The sequence below is a fragment of the Camelina sativa genome, chromosome 19 (assembly GCF_000633955.1).
Source record: "Camelina sativa cultivar DH55 chromosome 19, Cs, whole genome shotgun sequence".
Classification (NCBI taxonomy): domain Eukaryota; kingdom Viridiplantae; phylum Streptophyta; class Magnoliopsida; order Brassicales; family Brassicaceae; genus Camelina; species Camelina sativa.
The window spans coordinates 20,540,791-20,563,260 of record NC_025703.1 but is presented as its reverse complement, the minus strand read 5'-3'; the positions used below and the strand labels follow the sequence as shown (position 1 = coordinate 20,563,260).

The following is a 22,470-nucleotide window of genomic DNA, read 5'->3' as shown; positions in this document are numbered from 1 at the left end:
AATGACTTCTGAAACTGCTATTTGCGGTTGTTTTGTTCATAGGTTTTTTGTTACCTCAAATATCAGATTAAATCATTGCAAATTAGTCCTACCGAAGGAGTAAACCATAATTATATTTTTTTATCTGAGAGTGATTGTGAAACATGAAATCAAGCACTACAAAAAGCAAAACCAAAAGAAAGGAAAATGCATCTCCAAACAAAATGTCTAATTAGATGATTTGAATATATTAGAGCTCACCTTGTTCAGAAGTCTAGTCTTTACCGACATATACTTGGCCTCATAGGCATTCAATGATTACCAATCCTTCTTCTCCTTTGAAGACAAAACTTTCCATTGTTCATTCACAAATTCCTCATCAGTAGTGAGGGCCATATTTGCGATTGCACCAGGAATGAACGATCACTCAAACCAATTCATCTTGAAAGAGTTAGACTCCCAAATCATATTAGCAAGTTGGGAACATGTCATACAGTGGGCTTGGGTAAATGGTTTCTTTTTCTATTTTCCCACATACTTTTTCTTCAACCATCTGATTTTGCCACTCAATTGCTTCATACTCTTAATCTCAAAAGACATAGAGTTATATTGGCTTGTGAAGGCTTCACAGGTTCTGGAACGGACGCCACAACCGGAGGAGATGGTCCCCTTTCTTCTTCAAAGTCGTCCGACCGTCATCTTCTTCAGAGGCAGCTTCCTCGTCCGAGCCGGCTTCATCGTCGCTGGAAGATTCTTCTTATGGATCTGGAACCGATGCCACTTCCCTCAGTTTCTTCAACGCCAATTCATTCGCTTGATTATCCTTTGTCATTGTAGAGAGAGATAACGAGAACCGAGAGATAGAGAGAAAACCTTTTGGAATCGAATTTAGGGTTTATGCTATAGATCGAGGGAAGTCCGGTTGGGTGAGACTTGTTTTATCTAAACCAGAAATAACCAACTATATACATAAAACTTCTACAAATTAATAATATTGGGGCCAAGATATTTTATTAATTTATAGTGATATAAATTTATCTATAAATAATAAATTAATAATAATTATTTTATTTTTATAGTGTAAATTATAATTATTAATTTATAGATATATTTTTAATAGTTTAAATTTTAAAAATTTTGAATTAAGACAATTTTAGCAAAATAATATTAGACTTTCAGATTTTGTAAATTTTATGGTATTGGAATTGAATTTGTAATATATAGAAAACATTATTAACAATAAATTACAAATACAATAGACAAATTCACTTATATACATAACATACAGAAAAGTTAAATTTATGAACAATAATATCAATTGTTGTATTTTAATAGTCAATCAAACAACCAAAAATGTAAATGATGGATATCTAGAAATTAAAAACTTAAAAAAATTTAGCTATTTTTGTGACATGTTACAAAATATTTTATATCATTATAGTTTGAAAATACAACTTAACAACTGTTTTATATATATGAGCTTTAAGAGAAACATACATTATTATATCAGCAAATATATATGTAAATTTACATGATTATTAGTTTATGATATTATTGAGACCATATTTTACATGGGAATTTCAAAAAAAATATTATTATATTGACCCGACCTGAGTTTAACAAAAATTATTAATTTATAGTGTTTATTAATTTTATAGAGTATTAATTTATAGAGATTTTACTGTATTTATTTATTTAGGGTGTGAATGGTTGCAGTGGTTGGAGCGGACAAATCCATCTTCGGACTAGACCGTTTTTTATTTACCATTCATTATGCTTAGTCCGCAGTGGTGCGGTCTACAGAAAACAGAAACAAAACTGCAGCGGTCCAACTGCGGACCGTTTTTTCTTACAAATAGAGTTGGATTGCAGCGGTCCATTGTCCACATTTAAAACAAAGCGATCTAATCCACAGACAGATTTGTCCGCTGTTACCATTCAGACCCTTAGAGTTTCCTTATAACCTTTAATGATGTTGCAAAGAAAATCCCAGAAAGATGTATATCCGCCCTATTGTGGTACTATTTGAGCTAGACGCAAAAGCTACTCACGTTTATTGATTGAGTCCAAGTCCAATCTAGTATTCAAAAATTACCATTTTGTTTTTTTTTTGTTCTCAACCAAATGTCATGTAGAGCAGTTTCGGACATGACCCTCACGTTGCCCCGTCAATGCCAGACTATATTTTTGACGATTCATATATACACACCTAGCCACTCAAAAAAATAATTAAGAAATTTTTAAAACGTAACGATATTCATGAACCATGACCGCCTACCATTTTTAAGTTTTTCTTTTATTGTTGTAAATTTGTAATGTAACTGGCAAACCATGAGCTTTGTAAATATAAATAGAACTATTTTTGTCAACGTTAGTGTTTTGCATTTCTTAATAATAAACATTATCATATAATTGTTGAACAAGCTAATTGTTATAAAAAAATAACAATGAATCAAGTACTTACTTTCGCAAGTCACACACACATATACAGACATGTCACCTTAAATGCCCATACATAAACTCTTTCTATATATACCTCACAAGACTTAAATCTTAGCAGACGCACTGAAACACACAAATAAAGAAAGACAAGAAAACAACATAAGTATATACAAAGCCATGTCCTCATCTATATACTCATATGTTGTCCTCTTCTTCTTATTTTCCATCGTCCCATACATCCAAAGCCAACCTATTGCTCCAGCTCCGACTACTGAAACAAGTCCCATCAATCTCACAGCGATTCTTGAAACTGGTCACCAGTTTACTACATTCATGCGACTCCTCAACACAACTCAAGTCGGATTTCAGGTAAGCGTTCAACTCAATAGCTCTGATCAAGGGATGACTATATTTGCTCCAACAGATAACGCATTCAACAACCTTAAACCCGGAACCCTAAACGGACTCACATACCAACAACAAATCCAGCTTATGCTCTACCATATCATTCCAAAATACTACTCTCTAAGTGATCTTCTCTTAGCAAGTAATCCCGTTAGAACTCAGGCTACGGGACAAGAAGGAGGCGTCTTTGGGTTAAATTTCACAGGGCAAGCACAAAGCAACCAAGTGAATGTTTCAACCGGCGTTGTTGAGACTCGGATCAGTAATGCATTACGACAACAGTTTCCTCTAGGCATTTACGTCGTGGACAAGGTGTTGTTGCCGGAAGAGTTGTTCGGAACAAAGAACACACCCACGGGAGCTCCGGCCCCGAAACCCATTACTTCGTCGCCTGATGCCGATTCTCCGGCTGTTGATGAAGAGCACAAATCCTCCGGATCAAGTGTGAAGAGGACAAGTCTAGGGGTTGTTCTTGGCTTTGTATGGTTTTGTTGTTCGGTTATATATATTTTTTTGAAGCTTTAACTAAAAGCTGAGAAACATTCCCAAGTAACAACTATTTTATTTGCATGATTGATTTGATTCACCTATGTGTTGGAATATCTGCTTTGTAGTAATTTTCTTAATCTTTTTATGTTTGTCAACAAATGAGAATTGTTTTTATTACAAAAAGAAAAAAAGATGAGATATTTGTGAATTGACTAATGGGCTTGAATAAAAAACTTGGGCCCAAAGATCTCTCCAATAACAGAAATTGCCTGATCGACCAAAAAAAAAATTCAACAAAATCCTGATTGCTCCTGGAGCTTTTAAACCCTAACCTAACCCCTCTCTCTCTCTCTCTCTCTCTCTCTCTCTGCTTCTCTCTTCTCCTTTCTCTCAGGTACTTCCATTTTAGATCGGATTCGGAGTTTAAGCAAGTAAGCCTTCTGATTCTTGTGCTCCAATTTTTTTCTGGTTTCGTTTCAGCTAATTCCGCAGATCATTTTTGTTTTCTATATCGTCGATCCAAGAATGTCAAATCTCCATGATCAGTCTCTCTGCCTTGGATTTTGATTCTGGTGTTCGTAAAATTGGCAGGTGTTGGTGAAAACGATGAATTTCAAGAATATCAAAGCTCCCAAGGGTCCTGGTGGTGGTGTTATAGCTGCGGTGGTTATTGGTGGTCTCGGTCTTTACGGCGCTACGCACTCTCTCTACAATGTCGATGGAGGTCATCGAGCTATTGTCTTCAACCGCCTTGTTGGTATCAAAGACAAGGTTAGTCCCTGCCAAAAAAAAAAATTTATGGTTTCCTCTGAATCTTTAAATTGAATATTCGCCTTAGTTTCAACAATTGTGTCTTTTGTGTTTGTGACATCAACCTGAAGTTAGGTTAGGCTTAGCGTTAGTAGTGAGTCTTGTGTTTGTGGCATCTAGGTTAAGTTTACAAGGTTGATTTGTTAGTCTAGATTTGTAACAGTCAATCTTGATGCACTATATATATATATGTATATATATATAATCTTTGCTTGCTTGATTATGTAGGTGTACCCTGAGGGCACTCACCTTATGATTCCGTGGTTCGAGAGGCCAATCATCTATGACGTTCGTGCGAAACCTTACCTAGTTGAGAGTACTTCCGGGAGCCGTGATCTCCAGATGGTACTTTGCTTCCTTCCCTTGTTATAGTAATGGATTATATCAGGTTGTGTGGTTTTGGTCTATGAACTATACATGATAAGCTTGTGTTGTGTGGGATTGAAACATTCAGGTCAAAATTGGACTTAGGGTTCTTACCCGTCCTATGGCTGACCAACTACCTGAGGTATACAGAGCTCTTGGTGAGAATTACAGAGAGAGAGTTTTGCCTTCTATTATCCACGAGACCTTGAAAGCTGTGGTTGCTCAGTACAATGCGAGCCAGCTTATTACTCAGAGAGAGGTTAGCTAATTGGCTGTAAATACATGTCATTGATTCCCTTCTTTCATGGTAAATTAATTTCCCTTTTTAAATGGATGAGTTTTTTTTTTTGTTCTTTGGTGTTTTTTTAAGTCGGTGAGTAGAGAAATCAGGAAAATCTTAACTGCACGAGCTGCATACTTCCACATTGCGCTGGATGATGTGTCCATCACAGGCTTGACATTTGGAAAGGAGTTCACTGCAGCCATAGAAGGAAAGCAGGTGGCAGCTCAGGAGGCTGAGCGGGCTAAGTTCATTGTGGAAAAAGCTGAACAGGACAAGAGAAGTGCCGTTATTCGTGCTGAGGTGCGGATAATTCTTTTCCCTTTTCAATAACCCTATATTGGTAAAATCTTGCTAAGCGATGTTTCTGTGGGAGTGTTTGTAGGGAGAAGCCAAGAGTGCTCAGCTCATAGGTCAAGCAATCGCAAACAACCAAGCGTTCTTAACACTGAGGAAGATCGAAGCAGCTAGAGAGATCGCACAAACCATCTCAAAATCGGCAAACAAGGTCTACTTGAGCTCTGACGACCTCCTGCTTAACCTGCAGGCGATGGACCTTGATGTGAAGGCCAAGAAGTAGAAGAAGATGATATGACTAAACCACACCAGAGCTCTCTCTTCCATAATTGTCTTTCGGATTCTTGGACCAAAAGCTGTGAATGAAGACAGTACGGATTCTTCAGAGTAACTATTTCTGTATTGTGCGTTTGCAGTTTCTTTTCAGAGATCAAGACAAAAAGATCGAATTATTGACAAGTTCTTTTTTTTTGTTTTTGTATGTGAGCAAAAGTTACAAGTTCTTTAAATTTGGAAATAATAATGTGTGCACATTACACAAAGCTGAAATGTTATAGTCTGTGACAGAATTGATAATGGGCCTGGAAATGAAACTGGGCTTTTGGCTTACGTATAGTGAATCCAGACAACACATCTGTGTTTAACGGCGGTTTGGTCGGAGCCAATTGACTCTACACCACCGCGAGCCTCTTCTTCTCGTGGCGTCGGTGCTTTCAAAAGCTGGCTTTAATGGCGTTTCATGGAATTAGAGAAGTTGAGAACTATTTTGTACCTCTTCTACAGCGATTCAAAAGCCGAAAGGAATGGAAGAAGATTCATGCCTGCATCATCATACATGGGTTGTCACAAAGCAGCTTCATGGTCACTAAAATGGTGGATTCTTGTGATAAGATTGGAGATATGGAGTATGCTACACGTCTTTTTAATCAAGTATCGAGTCCTAATGTCTTCTTATATAACTCCATCATTCGCGCCTATACACACCATTCCTTGTACTGCGAGGTGATTCGTACATATAGGCAACTGCTCAGGAAGTGCATCGAGTTACCAGATCGGTTCACGTTTCCGTTTATGTTTAAATCTTGCGCGAGTCTTGGATCATGTTATTTAGGTAAGCAAGTTCACGGTCATCTCTGCAAATTCGGGCCTAAGTTCCATGTTGTGACTGAGAATGCGCTCATAGATATGTACATGAAGTTTGATGATCTTGCTGATGCGCATAAAGTGTTTGATGATATGTCTGAGAGAGATGTTATATCTTGGAATAGTTTGCTTTCTGGATATGCACGGCTTGGGCAGATGAAGAAAGCAAAAGGTTTGTTTCATTGTATGCCTGATAAAACGATTGTGTCTTGGACTGCGATGATCTCTGGGTATACTGGGATTGGTTGTTATGTAGAGGCCATGGCTTTTTTCCGTGAAATGCAGTTAGCTGGTATTGAGCCTGATGAGATCAGTCTCGTTTCTGTTTTACCGTCGTGTGCTCATCTTGGATCTCTGGAGCTTGGGAAATGGATCCATATGTATGCAGAGAGAAGAGGATTCCTGAAACAGACTGGTGTTTGCAATGCTCTTATTGAAATGTACTCGAAATGTGGTATGATTAGTCAAGCTATCCAATTGTTCGACCAAATGAAAATGAAAGATGTTATATCATGGAGTACAATGATCTCAGGATATGCACATCACGGGAATGCTCATGGGGCAATTGAAACATTCAATGGAATGCAGAGAGCCAAAGTGAAGCCTAATGGGATCACGTTTATTGGTCTTTTATCAGCTTGTTCACATGTTGGTCTGTGGCAAGAAGGGTTGACGTACTTTGATATGATGAGACAAGATTATCAAATAGAACCCAAGATTGAACACTATGGTTGTTTGATTGATGTTTTGGCTAGAGCGGGAAAACTGGACCGAGCTCTTGAAATAACAAAGACAATGCCGGTGAAACCCGACTCAAAGATATGGGGTTCATTGTTGAGCTCTTGCAAAACACAGGGGAAACTTGATGTTGCATTGGTTGCAATGGATCATCTTGTCGAGCTAGAGCCGGAGGATATGGGGAATTATGTTTTGCTTGCCAATATTTACGCAGATTTGGGAAAATGGGAGGATGTGTCGAGATTGAGAAAGATTATAAGGAACGGAAATATGAAGAAAACGCCAGGTTGTAGTTTGATAGAAGTGAACAACATTGTTCAGGAATTCGTTGCAGGAGATAACAGTAAACCTTTTTGGGCTGAGATATTTATAGTGCTGCAACTGTTTACTTCACATCAGGATCAAGATGTGATCAAAAGCAACAATGCTCTTGCATATATAGGTATGGTTTAATAGCGTTTGAATTGTGGAAAAGTAGCGATCAGAAAGGCCACAACTGTATTTTTTTTATCATACATATGTTACAAATCGATCAGAAAGGTCACAAGAGTACTCACTCAATCATACATATGTTACAAAATGATCAGAAAGGTCCCAACAGTATTTATTCGGAATCTCAGCCATCTCCAACAAGATATATAGAAGCTTCGATCTTCTTGTTCCTCTCGTATTCTACATTGTTTTGTCTGGAATGGGCTGGTTTTAACCCAAATCATTCGAGAAGTTTCTTCAACCCTATCTTCTGCTCTGAGGTTAAGCTTGTAGGGAACTTGATGTTAAATTTGATCCTCAAGTTACCTTTCTNGGTCTGTGGCAAGAAGGGTTGACGTACTTTGATATGATGAGACAAGATTATCAAATAGAACCCAAGATTGAACACTATGGTTGTTTGATTGATGTTTTGGCTAGAGCGGGAAAACTGGACCGAGCTCTTGAAATAACAAAGACAATGCCGGTGAAACCCGACTCAAAGATATGGGGTTCATTGTTGAGCTCTTGCAAAACACAGGGGAAACTTGATGTTGCATTGGTTGCAATGGATCATCTTGTCGAGCTAGAGCCGGAGGATATGGGGAATTATGTTTTGCTTGCCAATATTTACGCAGATTTGGGAAAATGGGAGGATGTGTCGAGATTGAGAAAGATTATAAGGGACGGAAATATGAAGAAAACGCCAGGTTGTAGTTTGATAGAAGTGAACAACATTGTTCAGGAATTCGTTGCAGGAGATAACAGTAAACCTTTTTGGGCTGAGATATCTATAGTGCTGCAACTGTTTACTTCACATCAGGATCAAGATGTGATCAAAAGCAACAATGCTCTTGCATATATAGGTATGGTTTAATAGCGTTTGAATTGTGGAAAAGTAGCGATCAGAAAGGCCACAACTGTATTTTTTTTATCATACATATGTTACAAATCGATCAGAAAGGTCACAAGAGTACTCACTCAATCATACATATGTTACAAAATGATCAGAAAGGTCCCAACAGTATTTATTCGGAATCTCAGCCATCTCCAACAAGATATATAGAAGCTTCGATCTTCTTGTTCCTCTCGTATTCTACATTGTTTTGTCTGGAATGGGCTGGTTTTAACCCAAATCATTCGAGAAGTTTCTTCAACCCTATCTTCTGCTCTGAGGTTAAGCTTGTAGGGAACTTGATGTTAAATTTGATCCTCAAGTTACCTTTCTTAGTCTGGTCTTTCTGCAACGGCATTCCTTCCATTGGAACCACTTCTTCGTACTCGGGATGGATCACACAGTTGACTGGGATTGTCAGTCTCCGACCATCAAGTGTAGTCAGGTTGATGGTGTAGCCGGTAAAGGCCTCGAGAACTGAGATCTTCAGAGTGACTACGAGGTCGTTACCCTCTCGAGTGAAAACCGGATGAGGCTTTTCATCGATGATGAAGACTAAATCCGCTGGAATCACACCAGGTTGCTTATTTCCTTTCTCAGGGAATGTAATCTTTGTGCCTTTCTTCCACCCCAGTTTCACATCAACAGTCAAAATCTCTTCTACCTGCATCGTCTTGCTTCAAGTTTTTTCAAAAGAAAACACTGGTCAGCCAATGCGATTTTTGCCACTTAACAAGGTTATGAACTATGATCAAGGCTCTGCTTTCACTATTTATTAACAGACAAATGCTCTATTAACGCTGTCTTAAGTGAGTGGCTAACCTAAAGAGTTCCACTTTTTGTTCACAGATAAGACATCGCATGATCATGACTTACCCAATGACATCAGCAATCTCCCTGGAGATCTTCATCTTCTTTGTGGTTCCTTTGTAAAGATGTTCAAGGCTACAAGGCAACTTTTTTTCAATAGGAGCTGCCTTCCTAGCTCCACCGTGATGCAATGAGCCGTCACCACCATCTCCTCCTTTGCTGCTATCACCAGCAGCAGCAGCAGCAGAAGGGCTAGAGACCCCAAAGAACTCAGTATATATATCAGCCTCACGTCTGGGAGCAGAAGGGCTAGAGGCCCCAAAGTAGTCAGCATATATACCATCCGCATTTCTCGGACCAGAAGGGATAGAGGCACCAAAGAACTCGGCAAATATATCGTCCTCACTTCTCGGGTGACTCATGTTTCTTCTCAGACAGAGTGTGGAGATTTATGTGGAATGTTCCTGAAATCGTTCTGAAAATAATGAGATTAGTACAATCCGTTCAAGAGACTTACCGTGAGCTGAGGAAAGGAGAAATCGCAACCAAAAAAGTGAGTTGTGCAGAGAATTATCACCTCTGATGATGATGATGACAAAGGATGAATCGCTCTAAGAGTAAAGTAGGAAAGGAGAGAGCATAGAATACTGTTTAATCTGATAGTACATAAAGAGTACTCTTGCATTATTGAACCAACTTACTTTATTGACCGGCGCAAACCCGACTTGGTTTAATTAAAAAAGAGATGAGTGAATGAAACAAACAAACAATATACAGGGATTGAGTGTTATGTAGAGAGGCTAGCTATGGATTTTTTTCCGGCAGAATGCAATTAACTGGCATTGAGCCTGTTCCCATCTTGGATCTCTATAGCTTGGGAGATGGATCCATATGTATTCAGAGAGAAGAAGATTTCTGAAACAAACTAGTGTTTGCAAATGCTTTTATTGAAATGTATACTCGCGTTGACCAAAAAAAAAAAAAAAAAGAAATGTACTCGAAATGTAGTATGGNAGCTATCCGATGATCAAATTAACGGGAAAGATGTAATATCAGGGAGTATAATGATCTCAGGGTATGCACACATCACGGGAATGTTCATCAAGCTATTGAGACATTCAATGAAATGCAGAGAGAAAAGAAGCGTATTGGGATCACATGGTGATGAGACAAGATCATCAAATATACGGCTGTTTGTTTGATTGATGTTTTGGCAAGAGCGGGAAAACTGGAACGAGCTGTTGAAAATAACAAAGACAATGCCGGTGAACCTGTTTCGAAGATATGGGGTTCTTGCCTTCTTGGTGTGGCAATGCTGTCGTGTTTAATAGCGTTTGGGTTATAGGAAAAGCAACAAAATTTATTAGGAGGTATTCAATCGTACATATGGTACAAATCGATCAAAACAGTATATTTTAATCACAATCTCTGTGATTTACAACAGTACATCTAGAAGCTTTGATCCTCTGGTTCTCTCCTCTGATCTCTGTAACGTGGTGAGTATACTCAAAACTCAGCCGAGAAGTTTCTTCACTCCTGTCTTCTGCTCTGAGGTTAATCTTGTAGGAAACTTGATGTTGAACTTGATCCTCAAGTTTCCTTTCTTAGTCTGGTCTTTCTGCAATGGCATTCCTTCCTTTGGAACCACTTCCTCGTACTCGGGACTGATCACGCTGGTGACTGGGATAGTCAACCTCCGACCATCAAGTGTAGTCAGGCTCACTGTGTAGCCGGTCAAGGCCTCGACAAGTGAAATCTTCTGTGTGACTACAAGGTCGTTACCCTCTCGAGTGAAGACCGGGTGAGGCTTCTCGTCGATGATGAAGACTAAATCCGCTGGAATCACACCGGGTTGCTCATTGCCTTTCTCTGGGAATGTGATCTTTGTGCCTTTCTTCCACCCTGGTTTCACATCAATGGTCAATATCTCTTCCACCTGCATAGTCTTGCTGCAAACAAAAAAAATCACACACACAAACCGTTCAGCCTAATCACTAAACAAGGTTATGAACTACGACCAATACTCTGCTTTCACTATGAACTACACAGGACAAACGCCCTAAGCGAATTAGCCTATTTCTACATACAAGCTAACCTAAAGGGTTCCATTTGGGTTCGATCATGACTTACCCGCTCACATCAGCAATCTCCCTGGAGATCCTCATCTTCTTGGTGGTTCCTTTGTAAAGATCTTCAAGACTACAAGGCAGCTTGTTTTCAATAGGAGCGGCCTTCCTAGGTCCACCGTGATGGACGGAGCCACCACCGCCTCCTCCTTCGCCGAAAGAGGCAAACATATCATCACCAAACATACTGCTAGAGAACCGTGTACCTCTTCCTCCACCACCACCACCACCAAACGGGCTAGAGAAGCCAAAGAACTCTGCAAATATGTCATCCGCACTTCTAGGGTTGAACCTGAAGGACGTAGGACCATCACCGGTAGAGAAATAAGTGGCTCCACCAGCGTCCGGAGGTGGCACATTCCCTTTCAAACCTTCCTCCCCATATTGATCATATACAGCTTTCTTCTGAGGATCGCTTAGAACCTATTAAGCATCCAGACAATCAAGTCATCATTAGCAAACACGCCTATTCATTAAGACAAGAATTGAATTAATTAAATACAGAATTTACATATATGGATAAGATACCTCGTAAGCTTCGGAGATCTGCTTGAACTTAGCTTCCGCGTCTTTTTTGTTGTTGGGGTTTTTGTCGGGGTGCCACTTCATGGCGAGTTTTCGATAAGCTTTCTTAAGATCATCGTCACTGGCGCTGCGATCAACTTGGAGGACTTTGTAATAATCCACTCCCATCCGACCTTCTTCCTCTTCTCTCTTTCGCTTCTTCACTTTTCCTGATATTTCTTAGTAATTGTTCTGAAAAAGACTGATGAACCGTGCTCTGTTTTGGTTTGGTTGAAGAAGATAAGAAGAGTTTGTTGTTTGGTCTTAAAAACAAACACACGGACTCGTGTACTTTTCTTCTCAGAGTGTTGAGAACTCTGTCGAATGTTCCAGAACTTGTCTGGTCTTTTAAAACTGATTTTTTGGTGACGGGTCGGTGACGCGTGCCTTCTCTTATCATCATCGTAACGCATTCCATTCCAAAGTGTGTTGGTGGTTTGTATACGTTACCGTATCTAATCTATAGCCCGTTATGCTGTATTGGACTTAAAGTGGGCTTTTAATAATAATTAGTTATGGATTAATAATTTAATTATTAGGATAATTGTTTTCGTGATCACAATAATTGTCTCTTAGCAAAATAAGCAGTTAACTAATTTTTTTTATTTTTTTTAAACAAAGAGAAAATTACACATAATCACAAGAAGAAGGAATGAAAGAAATAATAATTAGTAAATAAATAAAAAATAAATAAAAACAAATAAAAAGAAGAACATTAATAATAAAAATAAGATCAAAGAAGTGTTCCTGTTTCTGGATGTTAACAAGGAATGGAGTGGGTAAACCAACGGAGGACATTGACAGGAAGTTTGATGAGAGACACAGCGAAGTTGGCCAGCGCAGCGAAACAGAAGCAACATGGGCACAAACAACTCAATATTGTCCTGCAAATTTTTTTTTTCCATTACAATATTATTAATTCACAATTTTAAATAACAATTCTTAAATAAAAAAATTTATGTAGTCGAGATCTCTCATCTGGGGTTGATTGTTAAGATGAAGAACATTCATAAGCGATATATTCAAGAATGAGGATTGGAAAAAAGGAAGTAAGTGTACTGGATCTAAACATAAAAAAGAAAATAGAGAAACGATCGATGTGTACCCAATGATCCAGATGACAGCACCAACGAGAGAGAGAACGAGGGCAACAAGAGCAAATGGTAATCCTAGTAAGAAGCCTAGAGGTCTACATTCTCCCATAGCTGCTCTTTCAGAGATTTTTGCTAGACAAGTTTTAGTTGTTCTGTTTCTTTTAGAAAATAGCAAGAGAAAGCACTAAAAATAAAATTAAAGTTGTTGTAAAACACTTGTGGACTCCATAGACCGGTCCGCTTACAGTCCGTTAGGACATGGCCTTACGGCCCATTTACTGTCCGCACATGTACGGCCCATCGGCCATAGCTTTACGGCCCATGGCCATTGCTTTACGGCCCATGACCTATCTTATGTACTCGATTGCTTTATGGGCTTTAGCCCTTGTACTCCTATTATATATACTTGTAACCTCGACATTAATCAATAAGACTAAGAGATTTTCGTCCCCTAAACTCTCTAGTTTACAACACGTTATCAGCACGATAGCCTCTAACCCTAAACCCTAAAGCAGCCGCCGTCTCCTAAAAACCCTATAAACCCTAACCGCCGCCGTTCACCCTTCTCTTTCAAACAAAACCCTAAAACCGTCGCTGTTCTTCCTTCTGTTCGAAACTAAGTACTTTGTTTCGAAGATCTCTTTGTGTTCACGAGCAAACCTTAGCTCGTGATCAAGTTCTACCCACAACTTGTTCGAGGTTCGTGGTTCGCGGTTCCGGGGTGAGCATAGTACGTGAGCGGTCAGGGATCTGTTCGTGGGAAGCTGTTGCGGATCTGTTCGTGGGAAGCTGCTGCGGATCTGTTCGTGGTTCGTGGTCCATACAAGTTCGAGGTTCGTGAGAGATATCTGAGGTCTTTAGCTCCCAGATCAAAACCAGTCAGACCCTAATTGGTGAAAGGTAATTAAGATCTAAAACTCTCTTAGAACCATATAATCGAATCTGAACCCTAACAGCTATTAAACCATAAAACATCCAAGTATACAAACAAACAAATCTTAAGAGTTCTATTCTTGTAAAACTTTAAAATCGGTTGCATAGGACTGTTAGATTGTTTGTGAATTGCACCAAAAGATATCAAGCTTGAATTTGGTTGATTGATTATTATTGCTTGATTGATTGTTGCATAAGAACCTAGAACTAAATTTGTTAGATTCATAAGATGTTAATCAAACTGTTCTAGGAGATTTAAAACTTGGTTGTTCATGCATCATAATGAAATCGGATTATGCATAGGGTATTAAAGAACCAATAATTGCATAAATTGTTAGAGTTGCATGAACATTAATATCAAATTGGATAGACTTGTTTAGGACTGTTGAATTCGGAATTTCCATAGAAACAATATAGGATCAATTATAAACATAAAACTGTTCTAGTAAATTAAGAAAAAATTTCGGATCCTAAAACTATGAAATTCGAAAATCATAGAACTGTTCTAGGTTGCTAGAACTATCAGGATAACTTCCAAATTTAATTTGGTAATTATCCTAAAATTTAAATAAAATATTTCCTAAAACTTGTCTTAATCCAAAACTGAAAAGGAAAACTTAAGAAAAGGAAATCTTATCTAGAAAAAGGAAATTATTGCATGCATGCTAGTTCCTATCTAGGTTTGTTGTTCATGCATATTAAGCCACGAAATTGAGTAGAATAAAGGCATGTTTCGGTCTCAAATACCGCATGACCTAAGTTCGAAATTATAAGTAAAGGCAAGGCATGTTTCGGTCTCAAATACCGCATGACCTAAGACTAAAATGATTCCATGGTTCGGTCTTAAACACCGCATGGCATGATCCAAATGAATTACATGGTTCGGTCTTAAAAACCGCATGATATAATCGGGTGCATGTTTTGTAAAATCAAAGTACCTATGTGAGTGTATTAAGGATGATAATGGTTGCACTAAAAGAATAAATGTAAGGCAATTTTGCATACACACCATCACCTTGCTGAGAGTCTCAAGGACCAAGTACCATACCATTGAGAATCTTATTGACCTTTGGACAGAGTTGAAAAACAATATGGACACCAATAGATGGTGCTCCTACCAAAGGCTCAATTCGAAAAACCTAAGGATCCAGGAATTCCAATCCATGGATGAGTATAACTCAGAGCTTTTAAGATTGTCTCAATCCTAAGGTTGTGTGGTACTGAAGTCACGGAGAGAGAGTTACTAGAGAAGACTTTGTCTACTTTTAGTACTCACAATATAGTACTTCAGCAACAGTACCGTGAAAATGAGCTGTTGATGAATAGTGCTATGAGACCTCCCGGTACAACCCTATTACCGGAAACACAGAAGGTTGATGTGGCAAAACAGAATGAGCCTAAACAGCCTAAAGAGCCCAAGGAGACCAACTACGTTCACAGGAAAAGACACTATGGCCGTGGCCGTGGTGGCAGAGGACGTGGTGGTCGTTGGGGCCAGGCAATCTGTTTTGATGGTTACGGCCATGGTGGTCGTGACCGCGGTGGTAGGGGCCGTGGGTCCTTTAAACCGCAAATCAAGGCTAAATCGGTTTGTCACCGATGTGTAAATGAAAAGTGCAATGAAGCTCACAAGGTTGACATGACAAAGAAAAATCCTAAAGAGCCTAAAGAGCCAAAGAGACTAATGAGTCTATCTATGTCCATAGAGACAAGTATGGCCGTGGCCGAGGAAGAAGTGGACATGGTGGTCCTGGTCGTGGGACTTACCAAAGACATAATTATGATGGTCAAGGCTATAGAAACCGATTAGGCTTCGGCCGTGGTCGGGGTAAAGGCCGCGGGTTATCTAAACCCGCAACATAAGACCAAGTCCACTTGTAATAATAATTATGGTATAGAAAACCATAAGATAAAGACATGCAAAACTCCTAAATTGGATTATGAGATTTTGATTGCCTAAAGAAAAATATTTAAACTCATGTGGTGTATTAATTTAATTTCTATGCTTTGAATTTGATTGAATTATTATTTTGATTTAAATCCAATTATTTTATTTCCTTTTAATATATATTAAAACATAAATTCTTGTCCATTATTGGAAATGGTTAAGGACAAGAAAATAAGTGTGGTGGATAGTGGATTAAGCCACACAAAGCCAATATTAGCAAAGATAAGCGGGTATAGCAAGCCTAAGTGAAGGCTACGGCCAGGCATATATTTTATGGCACACATTTTAAACTAAGTGTTGCATTATAATCACCCAGCTCTAAGAGAAGCTTGAGCTTTAAGGACATTCATTTGAATGATTTCCATATTGTAACCAAGGGTGAAGGAACTAAAGAATTCCTATACATTACTGAAAATGTAAACGGCCAAAAGAAGGTCCGAGAGACTATACCTGCACTAGCCACTGGTTTATACCATGCTAAGATAAACATGATAGAAGCTAACATGGCTAAGCACAAAATGTTCACTGAACAATTCACTCTATGGCATGACCGGTTAGGCCACCCGGGTTCGAACATGATGCGTAAAGTAATTAAGAGTTCAAATGGGCACAACCTTAAAGAAAAAAGAGTTTTCCCTAAAAATCTCACTTGTATAGCATATGCACAAGGGAAACTCATTACAAGACCATCACCAGTAAAAGTCACAAAAGAGACTTTGCATTTTCTGGAAAGGATACAAGGTGACATATGTGGACCAATACACCCACCTTGTGGGTCGTTTAGATATTTCATGGTTATGATCGATGCATCAACCAGATGGTCTCACGTATGCTTGTTATCCACAAGGAACCTAGCATTTGCTAGGCTGTTGGCTCAAATCATAAGATTAAGAGCACATTTTCCAGACTTTCCACTAAAGACTATACGTCTAGATAATGCTGGTGAATTTACATCCCAAGCGTTTAATGATTATTGTATGTCCATGGGGGTGAGTGTGGAACATCCTGTGGCACATGTCCATACACAAAACGGATTAGCTGAATCCTTCATTAAACGTATACAATTAATAGCTCGACCATTGTTAATGAGATCGAAGCTTCCTGTGTCGGCTTGGGGACACGCGGTCTTACATGCAGCAGAACTCATACGCATCAGGCCATCTAGTGAACACATATATTCACCATCCCAATTATTATCGGGTCAAGAGCCAGACTTATCCCATCTCAAAACATTCGGTTGTGCCGTTTATACACCCGTTGCTCCACCACAGAGAACTAAGATGGGACCTCAAAGGAGGATGGGAATATATGTGGGATATGAGTCTCCCACCATTATAAAGTATCTTGAGCCATTGACAGGAGATCTATTTAAGGCCAGATACGCGGACTGTCAATTCGTTGAGTCCGAATTCCCTACTATAGGTGGTGAGACCGGCAAGCTGGTCAAAGAATTAACATGGAATCAAACATCCTTAAATTGGCAAGATCCTCGAACTCTAGCATGTGATGCAGAGGTTCAAAAGATTATACATTTACAACAGCTAGCTAATCAATTGCCAGATTCCTTTGCTGACCCAAAGAGAGTAACAAAATCGTACATACCAGCTTGCAATGCACCAGTACGTATTGATGTTCAAAAGGAACACAATAAAAAAGTTGCTACAGAGTCTAAACCACGTTTGAAACGAGGTAGACCGTTAGGTTCCAAAGATAAAAATCCTCGAAAGTCTAAAGGTGCAAAACAGACCGAGGTTCAGGGAATTACCGAAAAACCAGACATGGCCGCGGAAATAATTAATGTACCAGGTGAAGTTCAGGACGCTGAACCTCAAGAACCTGAAGGAATTGATAACAATGAAGTATCAATCAATTACATAATGTCTGGAATAAAATGGAACCGGAAAAATGTCGACATTGATGAAATATTTATATACAAGGTAGCACTTGAGATAAATGAGGATCAAGAACCCACATCCATATTAGAGTGCACCCAAAGTAAAGATTGGCTTAAGTGGAAAGAAGCCATTGATGTGGAGTTAAACTCTTTAAAGAAGAGAAGTGTGTTTGGTCCGATCTTAAGGACGACACCTACCATTAAACCAGTTGGACACAAATGGGTCTTTGTAAGAAAGAGAAATGAGAAAAATGAGATAGTGAGATACAAAGCACGGCTTGTAGCACAAGGATTCTCTCAAAGACCCGGCATAGATTATGAGGAGACATACTCCCCTGTGATGGATGCAACGACTTTTAGATATCTAATAAGTCTGGCCATAAGAGAAAATTTGGATTTACGGTTAATGGATGTTGTAACCGCCTATTTATATGGTCCACTGGATAATGAGATTTATATGAGATTACCAGAGGGTATAGAACATAAATGTAAAAATGGTACTCGAGACCAATACTGCATAAGGCTAGACAAATCGCTTTATGGACTGAAACAAAGTGGTCGAATGTGGTATAACCGACTAAGTGATTATTTAGCTAAGAAAGGCTATAAGAACGACCCAATCAGTCCATGTATATTCATAAAGAAGTTTGCAAACAAAGGATTTGTGATAATAGCAGTTTACGTGGATGATTTAAACATCCTCGGTACCTCTAGGGAAATCGCCCAAACTGTAGAATACCTCAAGAAAGAATTTGAGATGAAAGACCTAGGCAAAACAAAATTCTGTTTGGGATTGCAGCTTGAGTACGTAAATAATGGGATCCTTGTGCATCAAAAGGCATACACAGAAAAAGTACTCAAGAGATTTAATATGGAGCAAGCTCACCCATTGACTAGCCCAATGGTTGTTAGAAGCTTAGACTTGGATAAAGATCCATTTGCTCCTAAGAAGGCCAATGAAGAAATTCTTGGACCTGAAGTGCCTTACCTCAGTGCTATAGGAGCGTTAATGTTCCTGGCTAGTCATACTAGGCCGGACATATGCTTTGCCGTGAACCTCCTAGCAAGATATAGTTCTTGTCCAACTATACGGCACTGGAATGGTATTAAACACGTACTACGGTACCTGCGAGGGACGGTTGATTTTGGTTTATTTTATACTAACCATAACCGAGACTGTCTAGTTGGTTTTGCTGATGCAGGTTACCTATCCGATCCACACAACGGTAAGTCACAAACAGGTTATGTGTTTACGCACGGCGGTACGGCGATCTCTTGGCGTTCAATGAAGCAGACTCTTGTGGCCACATCGTCAAATCACGCGGAGATCCTAGCCATCCATGAAGCCAGCCGTGAGTGTGTTTGGTTGCGGTCCATGACTCAGCATATTCGGACGGATAGCGGCTTAGAAGACAGCAAGGGAGCAACCGTCATCTACGAGGACAATACGGCTTGCATCGCCCAGCTCAAGGAAGGATACATCAAGGGAGATCGGACGAAGCACATACTGCCGAAGTTCTTCTTCACACATGAACTACAAAAGGCCGGAGAAGTTCAAGTGGTGCAAGTACAGTCCTGCGACAACTCAGCCGATCTCTTCACTAAAGCATTGCTGACATCGACGTTCAGGAAGCTCACGCACAAGATTGGAATGCGGAGACTTCTGGACTTGGAGTGATGTTTGGATCAGGGGGAGCATTGTGTGCTGTACTCTTTTTCCTTCACCAAGGTTTTGTCCCGTTGGGTTTTTCCTGGTAAGGTTTTAATGAGGCAGCATCCCCTAAGCACATTGCAGCGATCCCATCCAACATGGCACGGTCATCTCGTCCAAGGGGGAGTGTTGTAAAACACTTGTGGACTCCATAGACCGGCCCGCTTACAGTCCGTTAGGACATGGCCTTACGGCCCATTTACTGTCCGCACATGTACGGCCCATCGGCCATAGCTTTACGGCCCATGGCCATTGCTTTACGGCCCATGGCCTATCTTATGTACTCGATTGCTTTATGGGCTTTAGCCCTTGTACTCCTATTATATATACTTGTAACCTCGACATTAATCAATAAGACTAAGAGATTTTCGTCCCCTAAACTCTCTAGTTTACAACAAAAGTGTGGTTTTTTAGTTTCCACGGGGATGTTGATAATATAAAAAGTTATAACCGCCGAACCCACGCGGCGGGCTATTCTCAATTACCATAATACCCTTGCAGTTTCTTTTGTTTTAACTTTTAAGTCATCTATTCTACTAAGTCAACGGGGATATTTTGGGGAATTGACGACTTTTTTTTTGAGTTTGTCTATCTATCGGAAACTTCCTTTTTCAAAGAGTCAAAGTCAACAAATGAATGCCCCCCTTCACCCTGTTGTGGAAGAGTTCTAGCTAGGACCTTTTGCGTCAACCTAATTTATTACAAGAGAAGAAGAAGAGAACCGTATGAAGGAAGGGAAGCTGCAAAGTGCAAGTTGTGCAACCACATGGGGGTGTGCCATGCTATCTATTAGAGTATATTCGGACAGGCAAATCCGAGACGTCATTCTTGCAAAGAAGCACCGCAAAAACTTCCGAGACCTTCTACAAGAATGGCTGAGTATAATCATATACTTCCCTGTTTTTACCTTTTTGGGCAGGGCTATCTTATTGGTTTTACAAGCTATTGTAATATTTACAATTGAGTTTCAGCAACGAAAATTCACATTTTTACAAAAAAAACATGTATAGAACGTGTTGGAAGCTCTAGTTATTATGATCGATCTCAGTTTTTACTTTCTTATTATAAAGTTAGTATATTTTGGGAAATTTAGCAAAATAAAATAAAACAAAGGCTTTGATTCTGTATAGTATATACTCAGTGCCGATCCAGTATTATTGGATGTCCTAGTTAAAAAAATTTGACTCAAATTCATACTAAAATCTATTTTTTAGGACAAAATTTATGTGTTTCTTACCAAATTAGACCTTTTTTTATATTTCTACATCAATATATTCTTGAACAAAACTTTAAAGAAAAAAAAAATTGAGACCTGAATCGACCGCTTGGGTAGCTTCTCTTCTGGGCCGGCTCTGGATTTGCCTGTCGAGGAAATTTAAAAGGACATGCGAAGTTGTGGCTTTGTTGTTGTGAAGTCTAGCGTCCTAAACATGTTACGTCTATCTACGCAATATATATCCTCGTAATTCGCAAAAGTCTGATAGAATACGTGGTAAATTTGAGAAGACGAGTAGTGTAGTCTACGAATATGGGTCACTATAGTACGTAGTGCAATGAAAAGATTTAAACTGTTTACTTTCTCATAACATAGTCCATCCCTCTTGTCATATATCATCGAACGTACGTTTGTTCTCAGGCGGCCTTTTTGGTTTATTTCTTCTTCAATTTGGAATCTGGCTTCTGTTTGGTTCACCACCTTGGAACAAATTTATCCCTAATCTCTGCATGAAGCATCTCAAAGCTCCTGGAAGCACTTTCATTCTTGCTATTTCCTTTCAACAAATCCCTTCATGCACATGGCTGAACTTATATATATATATATACAACTCTCTAATCCAGCTGTTTATATATAACCAACATGCATGTTTGTCATCGATCTTTCAGTTATCAGCTCTCTCGACCTGTTACGTGGTCATCTACCTGTATTATTTTATAAAATCGGATCATGACAAAATTTCTATTGTAAATGTAATTTGTTCACTAACGATGAGAAGCTATACCTAGCAAAAAGATTTCTCGATCGTTCTTCAACAGCAACCGGACCCAAATTAAACCACATCTTATTCAAGTTCAATAATCTCGTCTGTCGAGGGATTTAATTTTTCCATCCTAATTAACAATAGTACAAACATTCCTTTTACGTAATTTACATTGCGTTCAAGCTTAGGAGGAGAAAAAAAATCTACGTACAACTACCACCTAAAGTTGTTTATACGTGAATATGATTCGAAAGAACAAAAAAAATACATGATTCCGTTAGTTGTGCTTGTGTAATTCACTAATTTGGAGCATCACTTGGGCTTTCAAGTTCTGATGAGGCCTAATTTCTTACAAGTTGTTAGACTTCCATCCGCAACGTAACTACGCCCCATTAGTACAAGTTGGAATGTCAATCAACCAAAGTACCACGAGAAACTTGGACATTATATATTACCGTTAAGAAAAATCAAATGAGGAGATGTTTTCAAGCGAGAAATGAAAATGAAAGAAAAAAAAACACAAAACAAATGGATTGAAAAGCTTTCAGTTTCATGGTCCCAACTAGTTGAAAACAAAGACAAAGTTTTGCTCGCCACAAGCTCCATCCACAACAAAATTAGATTTTTTTTTTCATTTTTAACCAAAATAATATAAAATAAACGTACCAGTTGAATCAAAATATTTATATATATCGTTAATATTTGTGATAACAGTGACAACTTTTTCATGGACTTATACAAAGAAAGTATTATTAAAGTTTTATTACTCACGCGGTTGCGCTTCTTGTCTCTTGCCACTACATGACACTCCAACCTCAAATATGCAACTTTGGTTATTACATATCTCCTCCTAAATTGCAACAAATCATTCGTCGCTTAATTTTAGATTATTTGTTTGTTTCTTTGCGTTTGTGTCTGCGAGCTTTCATGCATACGTAAACACAGTAACAAAATAATTATAATTTAAAACTAATTAATTTGAAAATCGATTGGTTTCTTGTCTTTGTAATTTAATTTTGTTAAAACTTTTAATAAAAATGAATTTATTTTTTTTAGGGGGGGGGGGGGTGGGGATATTGCATTCTAAACCCTAGCTAGC

At 38.9% G+C, this 22,470-nt stretch overlaps 6 protein-coding genes across 9 annotated transcripts; 3 read left to right on the top strand and 3 right to left on the bottom strand.

Annotated features, from left to right (window-relative positions):
• On the top strand, positions 2,526 to 3,515 carry LOC104766775 (fasciclin-like arabinogalactan protein 6). The gene has a single exon (XM_010490723.1). It carries the CDS (start codon positions 2,599 to 2,601, stop codon positions 3,349 to 3,351), a length of 753 nt encoding a protein of 250 aa, XP_010489025.1. The 5' UTR covers positions 2,526 to 2,598; the 3' UTR covers positions 3,352 to 3,515.
• On the top strand, positions 3,635 to 5,570 carry LOC104766772 (prohibitin-6, mitochondrial-like). Its single transcript, XM_010490721.2, has 6 exons — positions 3,635 to 3,746; positions 3,907 to 4,086; positions 4,354 to 4,470; positions 4,580 to 4,750; positions 4,862 to 5,074; positions 5,157 to 5,570. The coding sequence occupies exons 2-6, from the start codon at positions 3,922 to 3,924 to the stop codon at positions 5,349 to 5,351; spliced, it is 861 nt and encodes a 286-aa protein (XP_010489023.1). The 5' UTR covers positions 3,635 to 3,746; positions 3,907 to 3,921; the 3' UTR covers positions 5,352 to 5,570.
• On the top strand, positions 5,662 to 7,413 carry LOC104766774 (pentatricopeptide repeat-containing protein At2g20540-like). 2 transcript variants are annotated; one of them, XM_019241498.1, is made up of 2 exons: positions 5,662 to 6,005; positions 6,071 to 7,413. In XM_019241498.1, the coding sequence occupies exons 1-2, from the start codon at positions 5,808 to 5,810 to the stop codon at positions 7,400 to 7,402; spliced, it is 1,530 nt and encodes a 509-aa protein (XP_019097043.1). In that variant the 5' UTR covers positions 5,662 to 5,807; the 3' UTR covers positions 7,403 to 7,413. The 2 variants fall into 2 exon arrangements, with proteins under 2 accessions (XP_019097043.1, XP_010489024.1); XM_010490722.2 differs by having other exon boundaries at positions 5,662 to 7,413.
• Positions 7,436 to 10,056, bottom strand: LOC104766771 (dnaJ homolog subfamily B member 13-like). Of its 3 annotated transcripts, XM_010490720.2 has the most exons (4): positions 9,700 to 10,056; positions 9,189 to 9,597; positions 8,640 to 8,989; positions 7,436 to 7,747 (listed from the first exon to the last, which is right to left on the bottom strand). In XM_010490720.2, exons 2-4 carry the CDS (start codon positions 9,542 to 9,544, stop codon positions 7,662 to 7,664), a joined length of 792 nt encoding a protein of 263 aa, XP_010489022.1. In that variant the 5' UTR covers positions 9,545 to 9,597; positions 9,700 to 10,056; the 3' UTR covers positions 7,436 to 7,661. The 3 variants fall into 3 exon arrangements, with proteins under 3 accessions (XP_010489022.1, XP_010489021.1, XP_019097044.1); XM_010490719.2 differs by lacking the exon at positions 7,436 to 7,747 and having other exon boundaries at positions 8,284 to 8,989; XM_019241499.1 differs by lacking the exons at positions 7,436 to 7,747; positions 9,700 to 10,056 and having other exon boundaries at positions 8,284 to 8,989; positions 9,189 to 9,693.
• LOC104766770 (dnaJ homolog subfamily B member 13) lies at positions 10,462 to 12,128 on the bottom strand. The gene is made up of 3 exons (XM_010490718.2): positions 11,777 to 12,128; positions 11,253 to 11,671; positions 10,462 to 11,071 (listed from the first exon to the last, which is right to left on the bottom strand). Exons 1-3 carry the CDS (start codon positions 11,939 to 11,941, stop codon positions 10,636 to 10,638), a joined length of 1,020 nt encoding a protein of 339 aa, XP_010489020.1. The 5' UTR covers positions 11,942 to 12,128; the 3' UTR covers positions 10,462 to 10,635.
• On the bottom strand, positions 12,446 to 13,053 carry LOC109130974. Its single transcript, XM_019241204.1, has 2 exons — positions 12,918 to 13,053; positions 12,446 to 12,696 (listed from the first exon to the last, which is right to left on the bottom strand). Exons 1-2 carry the CDS (start codon positions 13,013 to 13,015, stop codon positions 12,573 to 12,575), a joined length of 222 nt encoding a protein of 73 aa, XP_019096749.1. The 5' UTR covers positions 13,016 to 13,053; the 3' UTR covers positions 12,446 to 12,572.